The sequence below is a fragment of the Centrocercus urophasianus genome, unplaced genomic scaffold (genome assembly GCF_019232065.1).
Source record: "Centrocercus urophasianus isolate 14NV4802_14NV808 unplaced genomic scaffold, USGS_Curo_1.0 seq_11, whole genome shotgun sequence".
NCBI lineage: Eukaryota > Metazoa > Chordata > Aves > Galliformes > Phasianidae > Centrocercus > Centrocercus urophasianus.
Window position 1 is genome coordinate 1,689,506 of NW_024884253.1, and position 24,770 is coordinate 1,714,275.

A 24,770-nucleotide genomic window follows, 5' to 3' on the forward strand; every position below is an offset into this window, starting at 1 on the left:
AACTTTATAGGAAATAAAAGGTCTATTCAGAATTGTACTAGGGTTTTCTCAATGTCATTTCTGTGATGAAATCTGTGAAGGCTACTATCTGACTGCAAGCAATATGTCTTAGTTCAGAATCTTTGAATAAAGTAGCTGCTAACCTATAGCCATGTTCATCTCCAGAGATGACACAGTGCCAGGTAAAATACCCCTTCTCTTCCCAGACAACCACAGGCCATCCCCTATGCTCCATGTAGAGAAATGAGAGCACCACATTTCCTAATACTTTGAAGTGACAAGCAAATTGGAAATCTATGGTTCTTTTATTATAGAAGATTGTGTCGCTTGAATCTTGGAAGTAACAGTCTTTTTTTTCTCCTGGCTTTTACTTGGCTGGATGATTTACACCTATGCAAAGGGGTTTGCTGACAGAACAGAATTAGAGCTCTTATTTTAGTCTGTTGTAAATGCTTCCTCAACATGCAGCAGCAGTTCCTAAAGAAGAAAGAAAAAAAAAAAAGTTTGAGCATCACTGTGGAGACTGTACAAGTAGATTTAGCTTTTCTTCCTTTGGTGGCTTTAATGGTACAGTAATAAAGATAGTTTAAGGCTTGGTAGAGCAACTATTCCTCCTAGCTCATCTTTCTGCTTTGTTTACCTCTGCAATAAATACTCAGAGATGAGAGATGCCCACTGCTTCCATCTCTTTCTGCTTGCAGCCCCAGGGGATGAGGCACAGTGTTGGCTGTGGGCAGAATTATAGCAATATAATCCAGCATATCTTTCCATCCTGTTGTGAAGTGTTTGCTAACCTAAGTGTTGGATGCATCAGCCTGCAAATTGCCAGGTTGGATGGGGCTCTGAGCAGCCTGATCTGGTGTCTGATTTAGTGGTTGGCAGCCATGCGTGCAGCAGGAGGACTGGAATGAGATGGTCTTTGAGGTCCCTTCCAAGCCATTCTATGATTCTGTAATTCTGTGGTTCTACGAACTATCCTTAGCTCTGCTGTAGGATCAGCCCAGCTGTGTGGGAGACACCCAAAAGGTGTGGATTACTGCTGTAGTGTAGGCATAGGCTTCCCTGCAGCATCCATGGAGGTTCCCCCTTCACAGATCATGAAGGTTCTCCATTGGCTTTGCTCTGAAGTGTAACACTTTGGCTAGGTGGAGAGTGAAGAATCACAGCCTTCAGGGACTAGGTAGAAGTACTCCTTGCTGTATGTCCCTGTGGCGAATGTGTGAAGTTTTATATAAATACCTTTGGAGTTTGATGTGGTCTGTCATCAGGTCCCACAGTCCTTCACAAAATCCAGCTGTACGACAGACAAGAGATCAGCTTAAGTCTTACAATGTGAATAATATCCTTCTGCATGCTTGTAGCACCCTGGCGTAATTATGCCTCTGACAACTATGGAATATATTCACATGCAGATACTTCACCTGTTTCTGCTTAAGCCACAGATCGTGCTGCCCAGTTCTCTGCTCCATGCATTACAATTTTTACTTTCGTTTGCACAAGAAAATCTGCAGTGGTGGGAACTACAGCTGTTGTGTAAAAGGCAAATGAGTGGCTTAAAGTATGCTGTGCTCTCTGGCATAGTTGTACCCAAACCTACTTGTCCTCTTAAATGCTTTCCCCATTGCAATGCAGTTGAGCTGTGCCAAAGAGGATGCTGAATCTTATGAGGTTTCTCTGCTTTGTATATGAATATTTACAATTTCCATTTCCTTATGGGAAAAGAAAACAAAGCTCTTCAGGAACAAGTATTATTGTCAGAAGTGGCTGAGCTCCTCAGTGCCCTGCCAGGTGACACAAGGAGCTGGGAGGGGACAGCACCAGGACAGGTGACTCAAACTAGCCAAAGTGATATCCCACATCAAATGGCATCACACTTTGCAATAAAAGCTGGGGGAAAAAAAGGACAAATGAGGGGGATGCTGGGAGTGACAGTGTTTATCTTTCCTTCAGTCTGTCACGGCAGAGAAGGGAAGCAGCTGTCACTGCATCTGCATCTTCACTATGCCCATTTTAAAACTGGATAAATTAATTACAGATACGATCATTCAAAAAACACAGTGTAAGCAGCTGCATGCTGGAGATTGTGGATTTGGTGGACCATAGTTCCTTGGTAAAGAAAACAGCAGCCGTAGGAAATGCTCACGCAGCAGTGTGACATCTCTTGTATTATTTACTGCGTTGTCTTTGCAATTCCTGTGCATACAGAAATGCACAGCAAGAGGTGTTATTCTTCCTAAGAGATGCCCTTTTGTTTTCCATTCTTGGAGTGCTAATTTTTACAGTGCTGCTGTAGCTGGATAAGTCCATTACAAAGTTTGTATTTTAGGTCCTCTGTATCTCTTTAGACTGTTTCACTTACTGTTGTGTGGAAGGCTTTTTCAGAAGCAAATTCTATTCATCAGAGATACCCCTTTAATTACCTTCCACACTTGTGAGGGAGTAGAATATAAAGAAAGCTAATAATAATAATAATAATAGTAATAATAATAATAGTCACATATCTTGTTACCATTACATGTTAAAATCAAATCCTGCAGGGACTGGAGCTTCGAGGCCTTATTTTTATTGAAGATCTTAATAGCATTTAATGTAAATTAAATGTAATCGGTGTCTTATTCCTGAGCATATCTGTGAGGCTGAAGAATAAGAAGTTAATTGAACTGACAGCATAGTGGGAACTACTAAAATCAAGCACCAGCGTGTTAGTTAAAGTGCATTTTGAATTAAGTGGTGGAAAGAAGAACTTCTATTTTTTTTTATTCCCTCACCCAGTTTTTTTGGTAGCAACTCACTGCGAAGTCTGTGTGATGTATGGATTTGTTACATAAGGTATCTAACATCAAATTTGCATTAGAATACAAATGCAGGAGATTCTTTTTGGCTTTAGAAATTGGGCAGGATCAGACGCATAAGCCTAACATGCAATTTTACTTTGAGGATCAGTAATTGCTGCTACGTAAATCCCTGACGTGTTCAGCAGGCAGATAATTTAATGAGGTCTGCAAAATAACTGGACGTCAACTCTAGCATTATAAAAGGCTCCGTCTTGAGATGGCTCCTTATGGAATTCATGCACTTGGTGGCAAGATTTACTTGATTAAAAGATTAGAGACGACTCTAATTGTTTAGTCCTCAGGGTAGGTGATTGGGCAGGATTCAATTCCCTGCTCCCTCTCTTGTGACGGTGATGTGGAGTACCTGATTGTGGCAGAGATGACCTCATCTATTTCAAATTAAAGGTAACGTAATTAGTCAGCTGGTGTTGTGGGCCATGCGATCATAAATAAATGCATTTTGATGAATGGATGCAGAAATGTTATCTTAATTTAATTAAGGAGAGCTCAGAAAAACTAGCTATCTGATCCAATCTTGTCTTTGCAGTAGATTGTTTTTCTTTCCTCTGTGGTGCCAAAGGATCCATGCCTTCTCTGCACATGTTCAACACTTAACACACATCTGAATTACTGTTCTATACCTAAGAGATGTCATGGTCATGGTATACTAAGCTTTTCCTTAACTACTAGGTAGGTCCAATGCATAAAGTCAATGTACTTTTATCCTAGAAGTTTTCTCACCTGTTCTGTCTGTGCAAAGAACTTGATTTTGTGGATGAAAATATCCGAACTTCCTTGTGGTGGTGAACGTTGCAATTCTTGTTCTGTCTGCTCTGTCCCAGTGCTTACTGATAAGGCTCAATATATTAGTAGCTAAGTTGTGCTAGGTAAAGGCTGTGCTTGGGGCTGTGCTTGTTCCTCAAAGGAGAGAGGGAAAACATTGAAAAAAGTCTTAAAAGAGATAGTATCCATCAGTTCTGTCAGAGCAGCAGGAGTCATAGGATCATTAAAGTGTGAGAAGACCTCTAAGATCATCTAGTCCAACCAGCAACCTGTCCCCACCGTGCCCACTAACCACGTCCCTCAGTGCTGTATCTACCCTTTTGTTGACAACCTTCAGCAATGGCAACTTCGCCACCTCCTTGAGCAGCCTGTTCCAATGTCTCACCAATGGAAGAAGCTAAAAGATTGAGACATGCCCTGGGTTTTCAGGACAGAAAGGTCCTAATGAGCCTTTTTTTTTTTAATCAGTGAGCTTCCATTCACTCTGCATCCTGCTGACTGAAAAAGAGTAGCTGACAAATGAGTTTTTCACTACAGCTATGACTTAAGATGTCCTCTAAGGAAGAAAAAGATCATTTTCTTTAGGTGTTTTTTTGAGCCTTTCCTGACTTTTTGATTGAAACATAATTGGAAGCCACCCCTTTCTTCAAAAAAAGGTTTTGAAGCTCAAAAAAAAAAAATGGTTTGAAGTTCTCTATGGGGAATTTTAGAGGCTAAAAATACTCCATTGACCTTATGAAGCTTGGAACTACTGGACTGAGCTAAATCCCTATGGACAGCACTTACATCACTTTCCCTTACTTTGTTTGGTCCTGACCAGAGATGCCAGTGACCAGCTTACAAGACACTGTAGTGGAATTTGAGGTGCAAAAGGGAATCACGACTCTCTTGTCTTGCTGCCTGCGTGTTTTAGTTCTTAGATGTGCTCTGATATTCCTCTGTGCACAGACAGTGCTTCTTTGGAGCTACTGTGTCATTAGCAGGGAGGTCACCATTATAAGGAAATTTGTCCTGCTCAATCATCTGCCTCTTTCTCTCCCCAGCAACCATAGTTTTCTGGGCAAGCCGTCAAACAACTTCCCCATCCCATCTCTCTTTCCTGTATAACCCTTATATTTATAATTTCTGTTGCAATACCATCCTTGTGTGATGGCCTGGCTACCTGCTAGATCCCCACTTTCTCTTCCCTCATTGACTTTGTAGGTCTACAGCCATTTTCTTTGTGCTGTTGAGAGAGGGATGTTTTGAGCAGCTCCTTGCTAGGAGTTCCTACAGCCCTATCTGTTATTGCTACTCAGAACCCAAGACTTGCATGGTCCTACCATGGCTTCATGTAATGTATGTTGTGTTGTTTTAACCGCTCTGCAATTTGATGAAGCTCTGTAAGTATTCATTATGCAATTAATTTCAATTGCATTTCACATCATCTCTCCTCTTCTGCAGGCACGCAACCCAGCAAGAGACTAACAAAACCATCACGACTAGCACCAAAGCCATCAAGCAGCTGTCTGAGGTTGTCAGAGGCTCATCCAGGGTATGTGTCGTTCAAGGTGCTTTGGGAGAGAGTGCTGAGGCTTGTGGAGGGAGGAATAAAGAAAAAAGAAGTGGGTAGTGAATCCTTTAAAGCTGTTGAACCCCGTGTCTTGTTATGTCTTCCTTTACTGTTACACAATAAGCATGGCTTGTGTTTCTGTTGGAAAAAGCTTCGGAATCCATTCTTCTCCCACAGCCTGGATCATGTGGAATACAAAAGCAGCAATTTTGTAACTGGTCTCATGCAGTTTGGATGAAAATACAGAGATTATCCATCTCTACATGAGTTTGGAGTTGATTAAATACTCAGTAGTGCAGTAGATGCACTTGCTGCAGATGAATTTGTAAATGTGCTCAGAAGTCCAGAAAGAGCAGAGCAGCGCAATGTTTGCATATGGCATTCTTTCAAGGAAGGCAGTGGTGGGGACAGATATTTACATGCTATGGCTGGATCAGAGCCAAACTTTGTATTACAGATGACCCCATGGCAATCTCATCTGTTGTGTGGACACAGTGGTCTTCTGTCATCAGTCGGTTCAACTCACATGAACATCTTTGTCAAAGGAGTAGGAGTGTCTCCCATTCCCTGATTCCAGTGACAATCAAATAATTTCTGACCTTTCCTCAAAGGCTTTTAGATCCCATACATTCCTGTTGAATTTGACCTGAAGGGAAGGGCAGCAGCTTAACATATGGAATCCTGGGGAGCAAACTCCAGGTGTGAAAGTTGAGAAGTTTCACCTTTGTCCAAGTGCCTTTAACAGTCCAGATTTAAGTCACTTGCAAACAAGCACCTGAGAAAAGGAGTTAAGAGTCAAATCACCCCTAAATGACTTTTCCATTTATTGGCATCAACCTTATGCAGGCATCAGCCCTAGTACTTGATGGTTATTAGCACATTTCTTTGATTAATAGTGGATTTCAAGGCCTATATTTTTTCCTTGCACACTCTGAAAATAATTGCATCAGACCTTGATGAAACAAAAGTTTTCTTCTTGGAGGTATAGAGATCTAGGCACCGTTTTGTGACGTAAATTGGGTCCAAAGGGAAATCAGGCAAGGTCATGTTAAAGCCAATTATAGTGTCATACAAAAACATCAGTATTAGCCCTTGAAGTCAGTGTTGTGTCCAGTAGAAAGGCTGTCAGCAGAACAGCCTTTACTGTCGTGGAGAAAAACTGCTCAGTTAAAGGGGAGATATTTAAGACCAGAAGGAAATTGACACATAAACAATTTTAGTAATATGAGGAATAAACTTGCTGCTCTCTACTGGCATCACCTAATAACTTTTTCTACTCCCTGGTCAATTCGTTTAACGGATTTTAGTATTTTTAACTCTTCTTTTCCAACAGTTTGCAGTTCAAGTAATTAAACCTACAGATTTTGATATAAAGCCTGAAGCCCTTCTCCCTTATATAGAATTAATGATTGTGGTGGGTATCAACTGCTGCGTTGGCAAGTCCCTACTGGGGATCTTGGTAGCAGTTCAAACTTTCCTCCCATAAAATTTCTCAGTTTGAAAATAATTCAATTAATTTAGAGCTTTATAATCAGACCTTCCCAACCCATTATTCTGTGTATTGCTTTGTCTGCAGCCATGGACAAAAAAATATATATCCTTTTCCCCCCTGGTTTTCCAGCTATAATGCATAGCCAGCAAAGTGCACAGTGGGAGTTTCTCTGACTTCTCTTGAAGCTCCAGGTGCTGTTGGAGCTATTGGAGTCAGGATGCCTGACTGAGCAAATTGATAGTATTTCAGGAGCAAAGATACTGATGTAAGGGGATCAGTGTGATACAAGGCAGGAGATTGATGTAAAATAGCACATGGTTATTTTAGGGCTTCCTTTTAAAGTAATCTCAAAGGGCTTAAATGGAGAGGCCTATCTGGATTCCGTGTTTCTGTAGAATGAGTGCTGGACCATTAGATCAGCTCTCCAGGGTGTCTGTCTTGTCTTATTTTGCCTAAGTAACAAAGTTTATAGGCCTTTATTGGTAGAGTGGGAATAACGATATTTACCCTGTTCTAAAAATGGTTTTAAATCTTTGGATGATGAACTATAAGACTGGGAATATTCTTCTGTATGAAAATGCTCCCATTAAAAATTAAAGCTGTTTATCCTATCCTTTATAAAATACTTTCATATTCTTAAGCAGTTGTCTGAATGTTGTGGTTTAACCCTGAAAGCAGCTCAGCACCACATGGCCTTTCACTTGTTTCCTTTCTCCCAGAGGGACTGGGGAGAGAATCAGAAGAAAAAAAAAAAAAGAGAATTCATGGGTTGAGATAAGACCAATTTACTAAGACAGAAAAGTAAGAAATAACAGTAATGGTAATAATATATATTCATATAATGTGTTTATGTGTATGTATATTTATATTTACAAAACAAGTGTTGCACAAAGCAATTGCTCCTCACCTGTCAACCAGTGCTCAGTCAGTCATTGAGCAATGCTGGCCCCTAGCCAAAACCCATGAATTTACAGTTTCTTCACATGATCATATGGTATGGAATATCCATTTGTCCAGTTTAGATCAGCCGTCCTAGTGCTGTCCCCTCTCAGCTCCTTGTGCTTCCCCAGACCCCCCAAGAAAGAGTCAACTACTTGAATTAGCTCTTGCTAACCAGATCTTTTTTCTCCCAACACAGCAAGAACGACTTCAGCTGGATAGGCTGAAGAACCAGCTGTCTGATGCTATCCAAAGATACGGAGCTGTGCAGAAGGTGAGGGGCTCTCTTGTTTTTACCTTTCAGAGTGTGTATTTGGGAACATAATAAGTGGGAGCTAACACAACTGCTAGGAGCATGGAACATCTCTGTACAGCTTGTCTCATCTCTACAGCTGTCCCTCTTCATTGCAGGGGAGTTAGACTGGATGACCTTTGAAGGTCCCTTCCAACTCCAAAGCATCTGAAAGAGGGCTATGAAGATGGGGAAGGATCTGGAGGGCAAGATAGATGAGGAGCAGCTGAGTCCCTTTCTTTGTTCAGCCCAGAGCAGAAGAGTCTAAGGAGAGCTCGCATGGTGGCCTACAGCTTCCTCATGAGGGAGCTGTGCCAAGGGAGGGCCAGGTGGGTGTTAGGAAATGGTTCTGCACCAGAGGTTGGTGGGCATGGAACATCAGGCTCCCCATAGTAGTGGTCACAGCCCTGAGCTGCTGGAGTTTGAGGACACCACTCTCAGACATAGAGTTTGGATTTTACTTGGTTCTCTATGGAGCCAGGAGTTGGACTTGGGTTCCTTCTGGCTTGGGATAATCTGTGGTTTTATAATTCTATGCTGAGCAACAATGACAGAACAACAGAAGAGGAAAAAAAACAAAACTGTGCCTTTGTTTATGTGATGGACACTCAGTGGTTGCCCTGTCTCAGCCGTTACAATTTTTTTGTGTTTCTCCACTCAGTGGGAGAGCAAGAAGTAATTGAACAGTGTCCCCTTCACCTCTGTTGCAAGCAATGTACAGGCAACACTGCTATTCACTTTAATTGTTAGCCCCCTGTATGGCTTTGCTGTTCTCTATGTCTCTGGCAGAAGGTTTCCAAACACATCCTGTGGGTTGGACCTGTCAGGGAGATCAAGCTGTTTAATAAAACAAACAAATGCTGAACTCTAGATCTTCCGTTCGCATCTTGCTCTTCCACTTTACCCTAGGGACATTCTGCAGATTTGCTTTGCTTTTAAACACTGTAGTAACAATTTAAATTTACCATCCTCAAAACACTTCTCTCTCCTCTGCTGCTACCTGCATATAACAAATTTGAACATATATCTGGATTAATTGAATTCTGTAGAAATATAACCTACATGATCTCTCATACTACTCTAGTGCATAATACTCTAGTGCATACTACTCTAGTGCAATACTCCATGCCTGCAACACCTGGGAAGAATATACTGGAATTATACTGGTATGAAGAAATTTGGCTGGAAAGAATTTCTCTTATTATAACCATTCTGCTCTGATTGATTCTCCAATACTTGCTGGATATGGTTTAAAAAAAAATATAATAAGTGCCTAAAATTGCGCTTCAACAGCATGTATATACTATAATATCATTTCACTATCTCTACAACTATTAACTCTTTTTCTGCCCTATTCATAAACACAAGTGTGGGGGCTTTAAATGAAATGTCTTTATCCCATTAAATGAGAAGTTGAAAGGATTCAGGTAAAGGGTTCCAGCCTCATATATACACACCTTTTTTGTACTTTTTTAGTGTTCACGAGTACAATCCATCTGAACTGTGTGTCTGCATTTTTTTTTTTTTAACTGTCATCAATTCAGAAGAGACAAAATTAGCCTCTGCATTTTGTGAATGCCCAGTTGCGTCAGGAAACCAATCTGAGCGGTAAATTGCTACTTATCTACATCCTAGCTGTCATTTCTTAAATACACGTTTCAGTTCTGATAACCTTGTCATTCTGGAAGCTTTGAAGACTTTTAATTCTGCAGGACCAAAACTTTTCCATGTGGCTATACTCCCTTTCTTTTCTAAATAATAAGATTTTTCTCTTTGTCTTATTCCTGAAGTAGTAGAAGAAATAATTCCCTGTGACTTCCTCCCTATGTATTTGGATTGTGTTTTCTCAACCATTTTCCTTCACTTTTTTTCTTCTTCCTTTTTACAGAAAATAGCAGAGAAATCCAAAGCTTTGCTTCCCACTGGGCAGAGAAGTAGCAAACAAGTAAGTTCATCTTACTGTCTGTGTCTGTAACAGTTCCTAAGAAAGTGCTATTTTCTATCCCATTAATGATGCTGAGGAGCATGTTCCTCCCCCAAGACCTACACTGAAGCCAGTGGTGTGGTTTTCAAATAATAGTGTATGACATCTTCGGAGGCGAAAGATACAGCACTGAGGAAGAAGAGACATGTAAGACCTGTTTAATTATTCTCTTCTGTTCCCATGGGACTGTTCTTCTTTCTGAGGGTTTTATCTGTTCTGTAGTTTATCAAAGAGCAGTTCTGTACACTCTTCCCTGGAAGCTGGTCTTCTAGGCTAAGTGAAATCCCACCCCAAGTGCAAGAAGTAGGTGAGATGGTTTTTATCAGAGCTCTGTGCTTGATTTTAAGAGAGATCATGAATCCTGTGTTCTTCACCTACATTACACTGTGGTTAGCAATTGTATGCATACACAAATACAACCCTTTTTCCTGCTTTTTACATATATTAGGATGCTTGTCAATGAACAAACAGTAGATGTACTGAGAGTGCACTATAATCCAAGCATGTGTTTTGATTCATATGCGTAGGTATGCATGCACATATGTGATAAAATATACATGTATGTCTGTGTACATAACAAGGGTGTAAATAAGTTTATGTGTAGATATGCTTGTATATATACATATAAAGTACATGTGTAAGTGTGTGTATAAGAAATCTCCACATGAGAATTTCCATGAAGGGTGTGATACCAGGAAATCAGGTTGCTGTAGTGCGATTCCTGCAGATATTAAATTGGCCTTTCAGGTCTTGCACAGAGAACAGCTTTTAGGTGCTTGCAAGTGATAATATGGTACCAAAAAATAGAACTGCCTGCCTTATTTTGTGAATTATTTTTTTATATTCTTGATACTCTTGTCTTTGTTTTTTTAAAGGTACAGTTAGCAGATTTCTTGCTTTCCCTATGAATCTTCATTTCCGACTTGGTCGTACCCCATGGTTTTCCATGTCCTCTTTAACATGTATACGGGAAATGGTTGTAATGTTATTCTTTTTGGTAAGGAAGGATGGTGATGTCACTGAGAACCCTACCATTAGGGCAAGACAGTGAACCAGAGCTTTAATATTACGTGGATTTTAAGGCTACACCATGCTCTGTGCAGCTATATCTAGCTATACATGTCTCTGTTCATTGCAAGGGAGTTGGACTAGATGACTTTTAAAGGTCTCATCCAACTCAAACAATTCTGTGAATCTGTGATTCCATGACTCAGTTGTGGTTTACATCAAACCTTGTTATCACTTGCTAGCTTTTAGGTGTTAGTGCCAAATAAACTAAGGCCTCTGTGTGCCAAAGTGCTAATGTATTCCTGTAGCCTTGTCAGGCATTTCCAATGGCACCTGTGGATTTGTTGATTTTCAGCTGTGTGTTTATAGAAATGTTATGCCTTATTTTAATCCACTAATTGATGATGAGTACTGGACATTAGAACTGTGTGTGATCAGAAATAGCATGTTCTTGAATTGTGGTCAAATCCCATGAATGTCAAACAGGCATTGATTTTGATGATTAAGCTCAAAGAGAAGGGGCTTTGTTTTCAGTAACTTAGGTGTGGTTTGTTTTCTTGTCATGCATATCAAAGTGCTTCTTGTGCTTTTAACCACCTTCATTAGACTACAATCTGTCAGTGGGGTGGGGGTAGCAAGGGTGGGAACAGCTCTAGTCTCACCAAGATTACCACATGGTGGCATGGGGCCATGCCTGTGCCACATGATGGTGGACACTGACAACAATTAACCAGTGCTCACTGGATGGACTAATTTTTATATAGCTGTTGTCCATCCCTGCACCTGGAGTAAATCTGAATGCAGTCAGATTTTTTGATATATTGATAATGGTTGATGACTCCAAAAAAAGCCTTCTGTGGGAGTGAGCAGAGTATTAACAGAGGGGAAAAAAAAAAAAAAGAAAAAAAAAGAAAAAGATATTGAGTACAAATCCTGGAGGCAAATAATGGTGGGATTGAAAGTAAAGGAAGGCTGGAGGAAGAGTAGGACAAAGTCTTTTACATTAAAATAGGTGGTAATCCTCCTGGTTAGGAGACTGACTGTATTACTAAGAACTTGATGTCAGTCAGGCAGCATTAGTAGATGTGTTAAACTTGCTCAGCTGCAGATTGGTTTTCCTTGTACCTGTCACTTGCAGGACAATGCCTGCATTTGGCTTTGATGCATTATGATAAAGTATGTTGTAATATCTCCTTGATGAGATGCTTCTGACTCAGAGGTGAGTTTATGCACTCGTTCATGTCTACTGGGCATGGACAGTCTCACAGTATGGTTTGTGCATGTACCGTGCCTGAGAGCACATCCATTTTCATGCAGTTACACTTGCTTAGCTTGGAGTCATGAGGTTTCATGCAAACTGCTTGAAAAAGCTGATGGATAATTCTCATCCATTTCAGCTGGTTCCTATACAACTGCAGCTTTATTTGAATCTTATTTTCTTGTTCCTTCAAATACAGGAGTGAAATTGGATGTATGAAACATGCTGAAGGGAATGCAGTGCTGTGACTGTTTTACTTATTAGTATTTTTCTGCCGCAGATTGGTCAGACCATGCAAAATTATAGTTCCCACAGCAGCTGTAACCTGACCACCACGTGCATATACTGCATCATTAAAGCTAACACCTTATAAAGTAATGCAAAATACTACATATGTTCAGGACACCTGATTTATGGGTCTGGTGAGACTGTACAGTCAACTTCTTGACTTTGGTGCAGATCCAGTATGAATTCAAATACTGCTTACCTGCAGATCTTTTGTTTTACTTTCTGCATGCTGCATTTATTATAGCAAATTATGAGAGAATTGAAGGGCACTTGTTTCTTCAACGCATTCATGTAGTTCCTCTCTTCCATTGGTGGATGGGAGAGATGTGTTTGGTAACACAAACTCCAGTAAGTTCCCTTTAGAGAGTAATTAGTTTCCGAAATCCATGTGATAGGTAAAAATTGGAAAGAGGAGCTGCAGAATGATTCTCCTGCCCATTGTGATTTGCTGTAAGAAATGTTTAATTGAGTTTACTTATTTATAACAGCAAAGTAAAGGCATTGATCCAAAATTCCTTGAAGCCTGACGTTGTATAAATTCTTAATCAAATATATGTTGGTATGAGTGTATTTGTGTGTAGACCGATCAATGTAGTTCTGTAGCTGGGTTACGTATTGAAAGACACAAATTTTTACAATGCTAAGTGATCGTTGTTGAAAGTGAGTTGTGGTAAATAATTGAAAAAAATCTCTTTCCCTTGAATGTATTAAAGTGGTTTTAAATATTTACCAGGTGGCCAGAATGAGACCTCAGATGTCTCATTAAGAGAGCGCACAGAGGAATCCTGAAAAGCAGCAATTCTGTTTCTCTGTGCATGTGTGAGAAATGCTGATGTGGCATGCAGCAGAGTTAGTGGTGTATTTGGTGATACACCGACTCTGGGATGATTGCCTCCAGTGCCTGCCTGTGTAAGGGGCACACATGTCTTGAATCATAGAATCATAGACAATCACAAGTTGGAAAGGACCCATAAGGATTCTGGAGCCCTACTCCACCTTCTCCCACTGTATGGATACACTTATATGCAAAGCATCCATTCCTGTTTCCATACAAAGAGTCCTCTGGAGACCAAGGGGGTGTTTTTTGCATCTGACCCCCAAGCAGTAATGCAGAGCCCAGGGCATCACAGTCAGATGTAGACGAGGTTGGGCAGCTGCATATCCTCTTGGGATGAGTCCATCCCACAGGGCAACAGTTGGGATAATTAATTGTGATGATGTTCTAATAGCACAGAACAGATTATCCATAATATTGAAGTAATAAACGATAGCCGGCAGAAAATCCATAGGCGGTTAAAGGAATCTTTCTTTTTAATTATTTTTTAATTACTTTTCATTTCACATCATCCCCTTCCCATTGAAAGAGGAATGTGTTACTATGTCTGTGGTTGAAACAAGTTCAGGGGCATGGTTTCGTGGGTGTAGTGGTAATAGGATGAAGGTTGGACTTGATGATCCTAGTGATGTTTTCTAACCTTGATGATTCTGTGATTCTAAGTTTAAGTAACATTTAATCAAACATCAGACTATACTGAAAAACTTGGGCTCCTAAGTACCTTTCTCTGGCAGTATCTAGCTGGGATAACCCATGCTTTGCATTATTATTGCACCAGCGACATGTCTTCAGGCAACCTCAATCTTTTGTAGACCTTAAATGACCCCCTATAGCTGTTTACATTCTCATTTAACAAAGAAGTTTGAATTTCTCACCATTTGAACTTCATGACCAGTTCCCCACAAGAATCATAGAATCACTGAATGGCCTGGATTGAAAAGGACCACAATGATCATCTAGTTTCAAACCCCTGCTATGTGCAGGGTTGCCAATCAACAGACCAGGCTGCCCAGAGCAACATCCAGCCTGGCCTTGAATGCCTCCAGGGATGGGGCATCCACAACCTCCTTGGGCAGCCTGTTAACAGAACAGGGAGAAAGGAAGCAAAGCTCTGCCTTAGCTGAGGAATGAGTTTGAAACTGAGACCACATCAAAAATCTGTTTTTATTTATTTATTTATTTATTTATTTTAAGAGGAAACTTTCCTGGCAATTTTTAGAAATCAAAATTACAGTAATTCTCATAATGTAATGGCACCCCTCTTCATTTCCTGTCCCTCACGGGAAGAGGGAGATAATTACTGCTCTGGGACATGACACTTGCCAAAAGAGATGCCTTTGTCTTTTATTCCATAAGCTACTTGACCCTGTGTTTCTTAGAAGCAGAAAAAAAAAAATGGGTAATAAACCTCTATTTGCATTACAAGCTTCTTTCTCCTAACTGCCTCAATTTATTCATGCTTTAAATGGACTTCCTTCTCCCAGGAAGCATCCTTTCTCTTTCTTCCTGTGTTTATGAAGTTGTTCTTTTTATGTGGTTAGAGTAAAATTCTCATTTTGGGACAGCAAGATCCAATCCTTGTGTTTATGGGAGAATAATTTCTTGGCAATAATATCTGCATAAACTGCATATGTGTATGTGTGTGTGTGTGTTTGTAATGACTGCAGTTACTTGGGCTGCTATTTTTACAGGGTCCTTATCATGGTAGACGCTGTATAAACTCGGCTATTGGATTGTGCCACCCTGAGGATCTCAAAGGAGAAGCAAATGCCAGCAGGCTGTTTTGTATGATAATTAACAATGACTTCTTAATGCAGTAGGTCCTTTTTGTGCTGGAAGTCCAAAGCTCAGTCTGAAGCTGGCATCTGCTTTGGGGAGAGGTTGTGGAGCGTATATTTCTGAAATGCAAAATTGAATTTTGCACAATCAAAGTAAGGCTTTCACCTCAACAAATGGAGCTTTTTATTTACTCATTTATTTTATTGACTCTAAAATCTTATCTTAGCACTCATCCCAGATCCTAATGTTCCAGTCTGGCTGGTCTATCTTAGGTAATCAAGCCTGAGCTTTGGTGATAATGTATTTTCCACGTGTGGTAGCAGTTCCTGTGTCTTTTCAAGGTCACTGTGTATGCAGCTACTTCTGTAAAAGGTGTTATTTCAGAAGCATCAACTTTGTTTTAAAAGTGTGTGCATCCATTAAAAGCCATATTCTCATCAGCCTGCTACTCTGTTCCTAGGATTGTCAATAAGGAGCAGTTAAAATCACTTGACTGTTTTTACTTGACTTTATTTATGTGTGGGCTTTTTTGTTTTGTTTTGTTTTGTTTTTGTTTTGGTTGTTTTTTTAAGGCAATCACAGAATCATTAGAGTTGGAAGGGTCCCTTAAAGCTCATCTAATACAGCTCCCCTGCAATAAACAGTGACACCTACATCTACATCAGGTTCCTTAGAGCCCCATCCAGCCTTTCCTTGGATGTTTCCAGTTCATTAAACATATTTTCTAAGACTATGTATAAATCTGTATTATATATATTTTCTGTCCTGCCTATGTGGGTTCAGGGAAATGGATTCCGATATAAGAATGCTATAAGTGGTCTGAAATATATTAAAAACCAATTGCTTTTTATGTGCCCTCTGTATTCCTAGTGCCAGTGGGCACTTTGTAGTGGTGCCAGTGGGCTTCATAGGGATAGTACTCAACTAACTAGCCCATAAACTCCTTTTCTGGTGTGTCAGGAATGCAACACCTTGTAACTGCAAGAGTTAAAATGAAGACTCCTCCCTCCTTTCTTGGAATGAATGAACATTGCACAGCAGCCCCTGGGAAAGTATTCTTCCTGCTTATTTTCAGGTGTACCAGTGTTTGGTGGAGCAGTGGGAATGCTCAGTACTATATGTAAAAAAGGAATAACAACACCTTCAAATCCCACTAAAAAGAGAGTATTTGCAGAAAACTGGTTTTTCAATAGCACATAGCCCCTTAAGTTGTAAAAAGAGGAAAATAAGAAAAGACCAAATCCCCCCCAAGCTCCCATTTCCTTAATTGCCCAAACAACCTCAGCACTGTGGATTTTCCTTAGTGATCTGCTATCAAGCTCCTGTCATGGCATAAGCCCGTGTTGCTTGCCAGCATCTGCTGATTTAGCTAAAAACTGCAGCTGCCTATGTCTGCACCTGACAAAGGAGTTTTGTATTCATTAACTGAGTTTTCCGTTTTGCTTTTTTTTGTTGTTGCTTTGCTTGTTGTTGTTGCTTTGTCCTTTTTCAAGCATTTTGAGTGAGAAAGGACAGAGGCTTTTATGTGGGCAGAAGACAAAAACAGAGGAAGGGTTTCTTTGTACAGAAATACCAACATTATTATTCCTCCATAACGAGAGAAATCTCTGCAAATATTTTTTTTTCCCCACTGTTTGTGGCAGCTGCCTGTGTAGTTGCACTGTTTTTTCTTCCCAAGTTCTAAGTTTCAAGGTTGTTGCAAATACCAACGTTGTGTTTCGTGCAAAGTCAAGCTCTGTTTTTTTAGAAGATGATGGGAAAAGCCTTTGTCATCTGTTGCATCGTCTGGGCCAGGATCTTGAGGAGAGCTCCAGATTTCTTATGTGCTTTTTGCAATTTGGGAAGTGCTTTGCTGCTGTTCCCAGCCCACATTGCTGATGTAGATGTACATATCTGTATAGATGTAGATGTGGATGTAGATATAGGCGTAGATGTATGTGTAAATTTAGATTTAGATTTGGATGTAGACATACACATAGGCGTAGATGTAGATGTACATGTAGATGTAGACATAGGTGTAGGCATAGACATAGAAATTGGTGGAGATACTTATACTTATGTGTCTCTCTGCATGGAATACATTGAGCAGTGTAGCCATTCACCCTTGTCACTCTCTGTACACAAAGCCTTTCTATGCAGTGTGGCAGCTGTTCTGACAGAAGTGTAAGAGGAAAGCAAGTGCAGACCAAGCTTCCAGAGCTGATGCAACATAGACTGGGTCTGTAGGGCACATGGACCTACCTATGGTAGCATTGTAATATTAAAAATACATACATGTATCAGAGCCTCAGTTCAGATAATGTTTAACTCAGTGATTTTTTTCCCCCTATATATCCTCCTTATAAAAAAAAAAAATTAGTTTCCTGTGCAGAAACTTGATGAAACAGTAAGCAAGTGTTTTTGCCCATTCCAAGTGGAAGTCATTCCTTGCTGTTGTGCTGCTTGTACAACCTCGTGCATGCTCCCCACTTCAGCCCCACCTTGCAGAAGTTGCATTGCAGCAGTCTGCATTGACTTCTGCCCTGGCAAAGATCACACAGTCACTGGAGAAATGAATGTGAAACCTTACTGAGTGTGTCACCTTGCTCCAAAGTGAACGCAGTGTTACTTAATACATTTCAAACCCCCTGTGGAGGTGCATTATTGAAAGGAAGGAAATTTTATTCTTCTAAACCCACTTTGATGGCTGCATTTACCAAATGATTAAATGTGAACAGCAATAGTATTTTCCAATGAAAATATGTATTTGAAAATAAGTTAACCCTTGATTCACTAAGGTAAGTAACAATACTTAGTGTCCTTTCAAGGCTCCATTTGGTTTCTTTTCAAGGTCTAAATAACCAATGTTGTATCCTCCATGTAATTCTAAGTTGTGTAACCCTCGTGGCTCCTACGTAGCGGGCTCTGCTGTTATCATGACTACAACGCATAACACCTATGAAATGCTGTTTGATTCTCCAGCCCCAAAATCCAGCTTGCTATAAAAGACTAGTAGAACTCATCACAGTTATTCCTGGTTTACTGCAAGCACAAGACCAGGCTTATAATTTGGGTTCTTTCTTCTGTTATTTAGTTCTCAGCCCAGCTGAAAACTATAACCCTTGTCTGCATTATTTTGCCAAACTAAATTCTTACTGATGTTTTATTATGGAGTTTCATCTTCACTTTTCATTACTCCCCAGGATGCTCAAATACCTTTGGAGTTCCATTCTAAAGCTGGGCATATACCAGAGAGGGGATTTATATATAGTTGCTTTATAAAGTGCACCAGCATCTTTGAGATAAGGGATGTGCTGCAGATGGTGTTTCAGATAGCTGTCTTTTAGCTGATAGCAATAGCCTGTGTGATAAATAAAATAAATGTGTGCAGATGAACACAGACAGTCCTTCTCCCTTATAATTCACTCCAATTTAAGAAGGTGCTTGGGTAGCAGATAATTCCCTTAAGTTTAGGAGACTTCTCCAGCTGTATTGGGCTGTCCCAGCTCTGAAATGAGATGGTCCCAACATGTGCTGCACGCAAAGCCTTCTGAAAATACCAAAGACATGCTTGTGTGTGCACGGATGGGAATGAAAAGACTGAGCTTTGAGCATTGCTCATCACTGCTACTGTTAGGAGTAAATCGACTTTGTGTGGCTGGTACCTGCTTAGCATCACCCCTGGGATTTTTCCTGCTTATTATAAACAGTGGATGAATCCCAGAGGGAGCAATGCAGCCAACCTGGCACAGGGGATTCCCCTGGTGTTCAAACTGGCAGTTTGTCATCACAACAGCAAGCTTTATCTGCAGGAAAGCACGGTAATGTGTTGAAGCATCCTATTCATTCATTATTAAAGCTGTGCTACTGTGCAGTTTACTAGGATGAGCATTAAGTGGGTGATCAAGCCTTGTGTCAAATGGGTTTGGTTAAAGAATGTTTTTTCTCTGTTCCCTAAGACATCAGTCATAGAATCACAGAATGGCCAGAGTTGGAAGAGACCCTAAGGATCATGAATCTCCAACCCCCCAGCTACATGCAAGGCCACCAACTTCCCCATTTAATATTAGACCAGGCTGCCCAGAGCCTTGAACATCTTCAGGGATGGAGCATCTACAACGTCTCTGGGCAGCCTTTTCCAGCACCTCACCACCTTCATAGTAAAGAACTTCCCCCTGACATCCAACATAAATCTTCCCTCCTTCAACTTAAAACCATTTCCCCTTGACCTGCTGTTACCTACCTTTTCAAAGAGTTGATTCCCCTCCTGTTTGTAGGCTCCCTTTAGGTATTGAAAGACTGCATTGAGGTCACCCCACAGCCTTCTTTTCTCCATGCTGAACAAGCCCAGCTCCCTCAGCCTGTCTTCATAGGGGAAGTGCTCCAGTTCCCCAGTCAACTTCATGGCTCTCCTCTGGACCCTCTCCAACAACTCTCTGCCTTTCTTGTACTGGGGGCCCCAGACCTGGACACAGTACTGCAGATGAGGCCTCACGAGAACAGAGTAGAGGGGGACAGTCACCTCCCTGTCCCTGCTGGCTACCCCTCTTCTGATGGAAGTCACATCTCTTGTCTCACTGTGCTCAACTGGAGGACTCATCTACCAAAGACAAAAGGGTAGAGCAAGGAGGGTTGTGTTTTCCCATAGGAGTCCTTCAAATACAGTATTTCCAGTGGGGAAAAAATAAGTTTCTGATGATTTTTATTTATATGCATGTGGTGGATCAGAGTCTTACAGAAGGCTGAGTTGGACTCAGTAATCCTTGTGGGTTTCTTCCAACTCAGGATATTCTTCAAGTCTATGAGAACAGATTCATATGTGGTCAGTGATGAACTGGGCATAGAAAAAGCGTTTTCCAGGATTTGGTGGAGATTGGACAAGTGAAGCTGCAGATGCTGCACATTCTAGAGTGCCATCTGCTGGCACAGGATTTGCTTAATTAAATACAGGAGCCTTGTTTGATAGTGCTCGGATGAGTGCGGTGGTGGAGAAGGCTTGATGAACCATCACTGTTGTTGCTTAGCATCATTGAGATGAGGTAAAATCTGCATGGAGGTGGAGTGCATTAGGATCCATGAGTGCTTATTGAATTAAGAGAAGAGAGGGAGGCATGGTAACATGTCAGTGGGTGCAGAATGGAGGTGTGCTAATCTACAAATTTAACAGGTTCCAAATAATTTGAATTAACAAGAAAGCTCAGCTCATCTGTGTGCATACAAGCCAAAGATGATACCAAATAGGGCTCATGGTGGTGTTTGTGTTCTGGACACCTGCCAGGCAGGCTTACTCTGAGACAAAGGGTGGACAGGAGAGGGGGTTTGGAGACAAGTAAAGGGAAGGATGCTGTAATATGCAAGAAGGCGGAGAGGATCTCTTTTTATTTTTATTTTTTATTATTATTTTTTAACAGGGAACCACATTTTTCTTTATTTAAAAATTTGTGTTCTTGTCCTACACTAACCTTTCTTCCTTTGAGATGCTTTTTTTTTTGTTTGGGGTTTTTTTTTTTTTTTTTTTTGTTATCCTTGATGGTATCCATCACTATAAAACCTTTCTCTCCAATATATCTTCCAAGGAGGCTGTGGATGCCCCATCCCTGGAGGCATTCAAGGCCAGACTGCATGTGGGTCTGGGCAGCCTGGTCTGGTAGTTGGCGACCCTGTACATAGCAGGGGGGTTGAAACTCAATGATCACTGTGGTCCTTTTCAACCCAGGCCATTCTATGATTCTGTGATTCTATGCTTCTGTGCTTCTATGCTTCTGTGATTCCAAGCTTCCATGTGTTGGCCAGGTGTAGAAGCCAAAGTTCGTAAAGAATCCCTTCAGTCACCCTTTGGTCCTGTTGGTTCTCTCCTGCCAATTTTGAAAATTCAATTCTGTAGGGGTAAGAATCCATCTCCTTTTATTGAGATGTCAGAGGAGAGATTAGATCATGCAGCAGTTTATACCACGCCCAGAAGATTGGGCTTAATCACTGTTCAAACCTGAAGTGTTTGTTCTCAGATTTTCCTGTGCCTTGGGTTATCCACTCTGTTTTTATTTTGCTTTGCTTTGTTTTGTTCTGCTGTAATTGTTTATTTTTCCCGAGATGCTTAGAAGGAGCAACCTGATCAAGCTGTAGGTGTCCCTGTTCATTGCAGGGGAGTTGGGCTAGATGACATTTAAAGGTCCCTTCCTGCTCAATTCTGTGATTCTCTGAAATGGAGATTGATATGTCTGGAGGTGGATACTTTGGACTTGTAACGAGCATGAAGAATTTTCATGTTTCATGGGATTTTTTAAATACTGTTTAACACTCTGTTTAGAGTGCTAGCTATGGGATTGGGAGCAGACATGACAAGTTAGGTTAAGTACTTCTGGGAACTCCCTTGGTGAGTTTCAGAAGTTCTGTTTGTAAGAGTAGAGGAATTGGGCTATGGCATCTTCATGGCATGGCTATTTGAGGAACATATCATTTTGTTTTCAGTAGGGTTGTGTTGCCATTAGCCCTGCCTACAGCGTTGGAAAGAAGGAAGAGGGGATGAAAGTATTGTAGTAAGGGCCATCTCTTATGACTTCATAAAATTCATTTAATGACAATAGGCATTGACAGGAAGGGATTTTGCAGAAGGAGTGATGTTAGCATTGTTCTATGCATTCCCTTGAAAATTTCTACTGAAGAGTCAATGAATGAATGAGATATTTTGTATTTATCCAGCAGCTCTGAATTTAGCAGCTCTGAATTCTTTTCTGATATCCTCTGATAATTCCCAGGAACTTAGCAGGAAACAAGTCAATCTCCTTGTTCCCCAGCACAAATATTTGATCCTAACGTTACTGATAAGCTGTAAATTTGCTTTCATATGTTCTGAATGGAAAGATATACATTAACTTCCTTACATACCCTGCCAAATGGTTCTTCTTGGCAGCTAACTCCTCTGAGTACGGCAAAGATTACTTTGGCTTCATTGCAGGACAAGCAGTGAGAGAGGACCACTTGTCTGCAAAATCTTTTCCATCAGGAAAATTCCTTGCACTGTGATTCACTCATACCATGTGTGGAGGAATTAAATTCTGGGTGAGAAGCATGAAGGAAACCCCACAGGAGAAGAAATGATTTGGCAGCTGATCTATAAAGCTCTTTCAGCCACCTTTAAAGAAAATGCTGTGATGCCAGTATCAGTTTCATTACACATCTGGGCTTGACTCATCTGCTACAGTAAAAGAAGAAAGAAACCCAAAGAAATAATTAAAGTTCATTATTGCATGGATATGAAATAGCATTATTAAATATCTACCTCACATTTATTTATAACCCTTCTTCCTGTCAGAGCCTGACATGTTTCGCAAACACCACTGAATGATTATATATTCTTTGCCCAAAATACTGAAGATGTTGCTCTGCATTTTATTCATCACTTGTTCAGTCAAAATTTGTGTTTTGCACAATTGGTACATCTCCTTATGTAGGTACATTACTCATGAGACCTATGAGGCATAGTTAGAGCAAGTTGGGGTGGAAGTCCTTAAATTCCTTTTTGAGAATATAGTTGATATACTGTGAGGAGCGCTGGTCTGGGCCTGCCACTACATTCTGGGGTGAGACTGGAAGAGAAGAATCCCACCATTGCCACTCCAGTGCAGTAAGCATGTCTTCATTAGCAGGATGCAGTCATGAAAGATGACACTTGATGGGGACTTCTCTTGGAAAACATATTGGATTGTTGGGTGGTGCCACATTCTCTGAGCATTGTAAAACTCTGGTGAACTCTGGGAAAATGTAGTATCCTAAAGAACTTAAAACCCATGTCAATATCCTTGAGAGACTGGCTTAGGACATATCCCAAGGGCTTATCTCTAAGTCAGCATCAGATTCATGCCCTTCCATTTGCCAAAGGAGACCCAAAAAGAAGTTTAAAAAGTATGGATGGTGGCTTTGGTGAATTAGCAGAGCTGTGTTTGAGCTAAGCAGTAGCAGATATGAAAGCATGGACGGTGGAAGGAAAAGGAAGAACTTGAACAGAAAAGGTCCATAGAGTGCTTTGCATGAAGGAAGTTGGTGTGCAACCTAATGATTTTGATAAATTACACAGTAATATTATGGACTTAGCTTCCACAACTTGGTGTGGGAAATATATGTTCAACATTAACCGTGCTAAGAATTTCCTCACTTGGTCTAAACTGAAATTAGTAGAAAGTTTATTGTTTACCTGGAAAGAAGATTTTTTTGGTAATTTTCTTTTCCTCTCTTTTTTTTTCTTCTCTATTACTGGAAGTCACCTGTGCTAAGGTAGTTTTCTTTCCAGAATGCAGAAAGGTTATTATTAGAAGTGAGAAGATACTGTCTTGTCTGTAAGTGGGATTTGCTGGTGAAGCAGTGTGGACTTCAGTCTCCAGTAATTGGCTTGGTAACTGAGTAACAACAACAGAACCTATTTTACCTGAGTATGAGATTCCTACATTTTTGAAACATCCTGTATCTGCCTTTGACATTCTTTGAATTCGGTTCTACATTTTCTAAGCTCTTTGTCCCATCCTCCACCTTTCTGAGCAGATTCTGTTTCCTTAGATATTAGGAAAAGGTTCTTCACCAGAGAGTGGTGGGCGTGGAAACAGGCTCCCGAAGGGGATCCAGCACAGCCCTAATCTGCTGAGTGGAAAGAACATTTGGACAAAGCTCTCAGAAGTAGGCTTTGAAATTTGAGTGGTCCTGCATAGGAGCCAGGAGTTGGATTGTATGATCCTTGTGTGTTCCTTCCAGTTTGGGATATTCCCTGTTTCACTCACTCCTCACTTTTTAGTTGTCTCACTGCCTCTCCTCGTCCCCCATCTCCTATTCATACCATTCCCCTCTGTGAAAGTTTTGCAAAAAAATTAAGAGCAAAGAGCACTGAAGCCAATTCCCTGACATGTCCCCCTTTCTATAGCGTGTGATACGATCAGTTGCATTTCTACTTTAACCATGCTATTAATGTTTAAATTGCACTTATTGACATATTGAAACCTATTCTGAGACTTACAGTATAAATACGCTCAAGGAACAGCTAGGAAAACAAGATAAGAGTATCTCAAAACCCAGGGAATGCTTGCAGGGTAGAGAGTAATAGCGAACATTATGTATTTTGCTCATCAAGAATTTTTTCAACGAAAGCAGATTTTGAAAGTGTGGCAGTTCTCAACATATTAAGTGTGTGGCTGCGAAGCAAGTGGAGATTAGCTTGTGTAGTGACTCCTTTCTGTGTAGTAGCAAACTGTTTCTGACTGATGCTTTAGTTTATAAAATTCCTCTCTTCTTCTGAGCCTGTGGAAGATAAAAGCATTTTCTGCCTACATCATTGTCTTTTGTATTAGGAAGTTTGAAGAAAGCCTACAGTCCTCAATTGCGGATGATTTTTATGTCTTAATACATACTCATTTAGGGATTTTTTTCCTCTTCTGTTTCGTTTCAGATGCCAGTGCGAATCCTCCCAACACATTAACTAAATGTGACAATGAAGTCCCTTCTTCAGGTTTCTTACCATCTAATAGACTGATGTTTTTAAAGAGCTGAACATGCCACTGTGGGTCTTATAAACTGAAACCTACATGGAATGGAAATGAAATAGGGTTGAACAGGGACTAAGAGTGAATGACAAAACATACTCCATTTTCCATTGATTCTTCTACATGGTAGTATTTTTGGAGAGAAGAATAGCAACCTTTGTGACTCAAAAGCACAATTGTATTATCATGATGAATAGGAACATGCTGAAGCAGAACTATCAGC

General features: G+C 40.6%; 1 protein-coding gene across 8 annotated transcripts in view; it reads left to right on the forward strand.

Annotated features, from left to right (window-relative positions):
• Window positions 1-24,770, forward strand: part of TSNARE1 (t-SNARE domain containing 1) — a 461,403-nt gene that overhangs the window by 199,588 nt on the left and 237,045 nt on the right. For all 8 annotated transcript variants that reach the window (XM_042836518.1, XM_042836494.1, XM_042836540.1 and 5 more), the window contains 3 exons: window positions 5,061-5,151; window positions 7,800-7,874; window positions 9,781-9,837. In XM_042836518.1, the coding sequence (XP_042692452.1) occupies window positions 5,061-5,151; window positions 7,800-7,874; window positions 9,781-9,837 (223 nt within the window). The remainder of the gene's footprint in view (window positions 1-5,060; window positions 5,152-7,799; window positions 7,875-9,780; window positions 9,838-24,770) is intronic.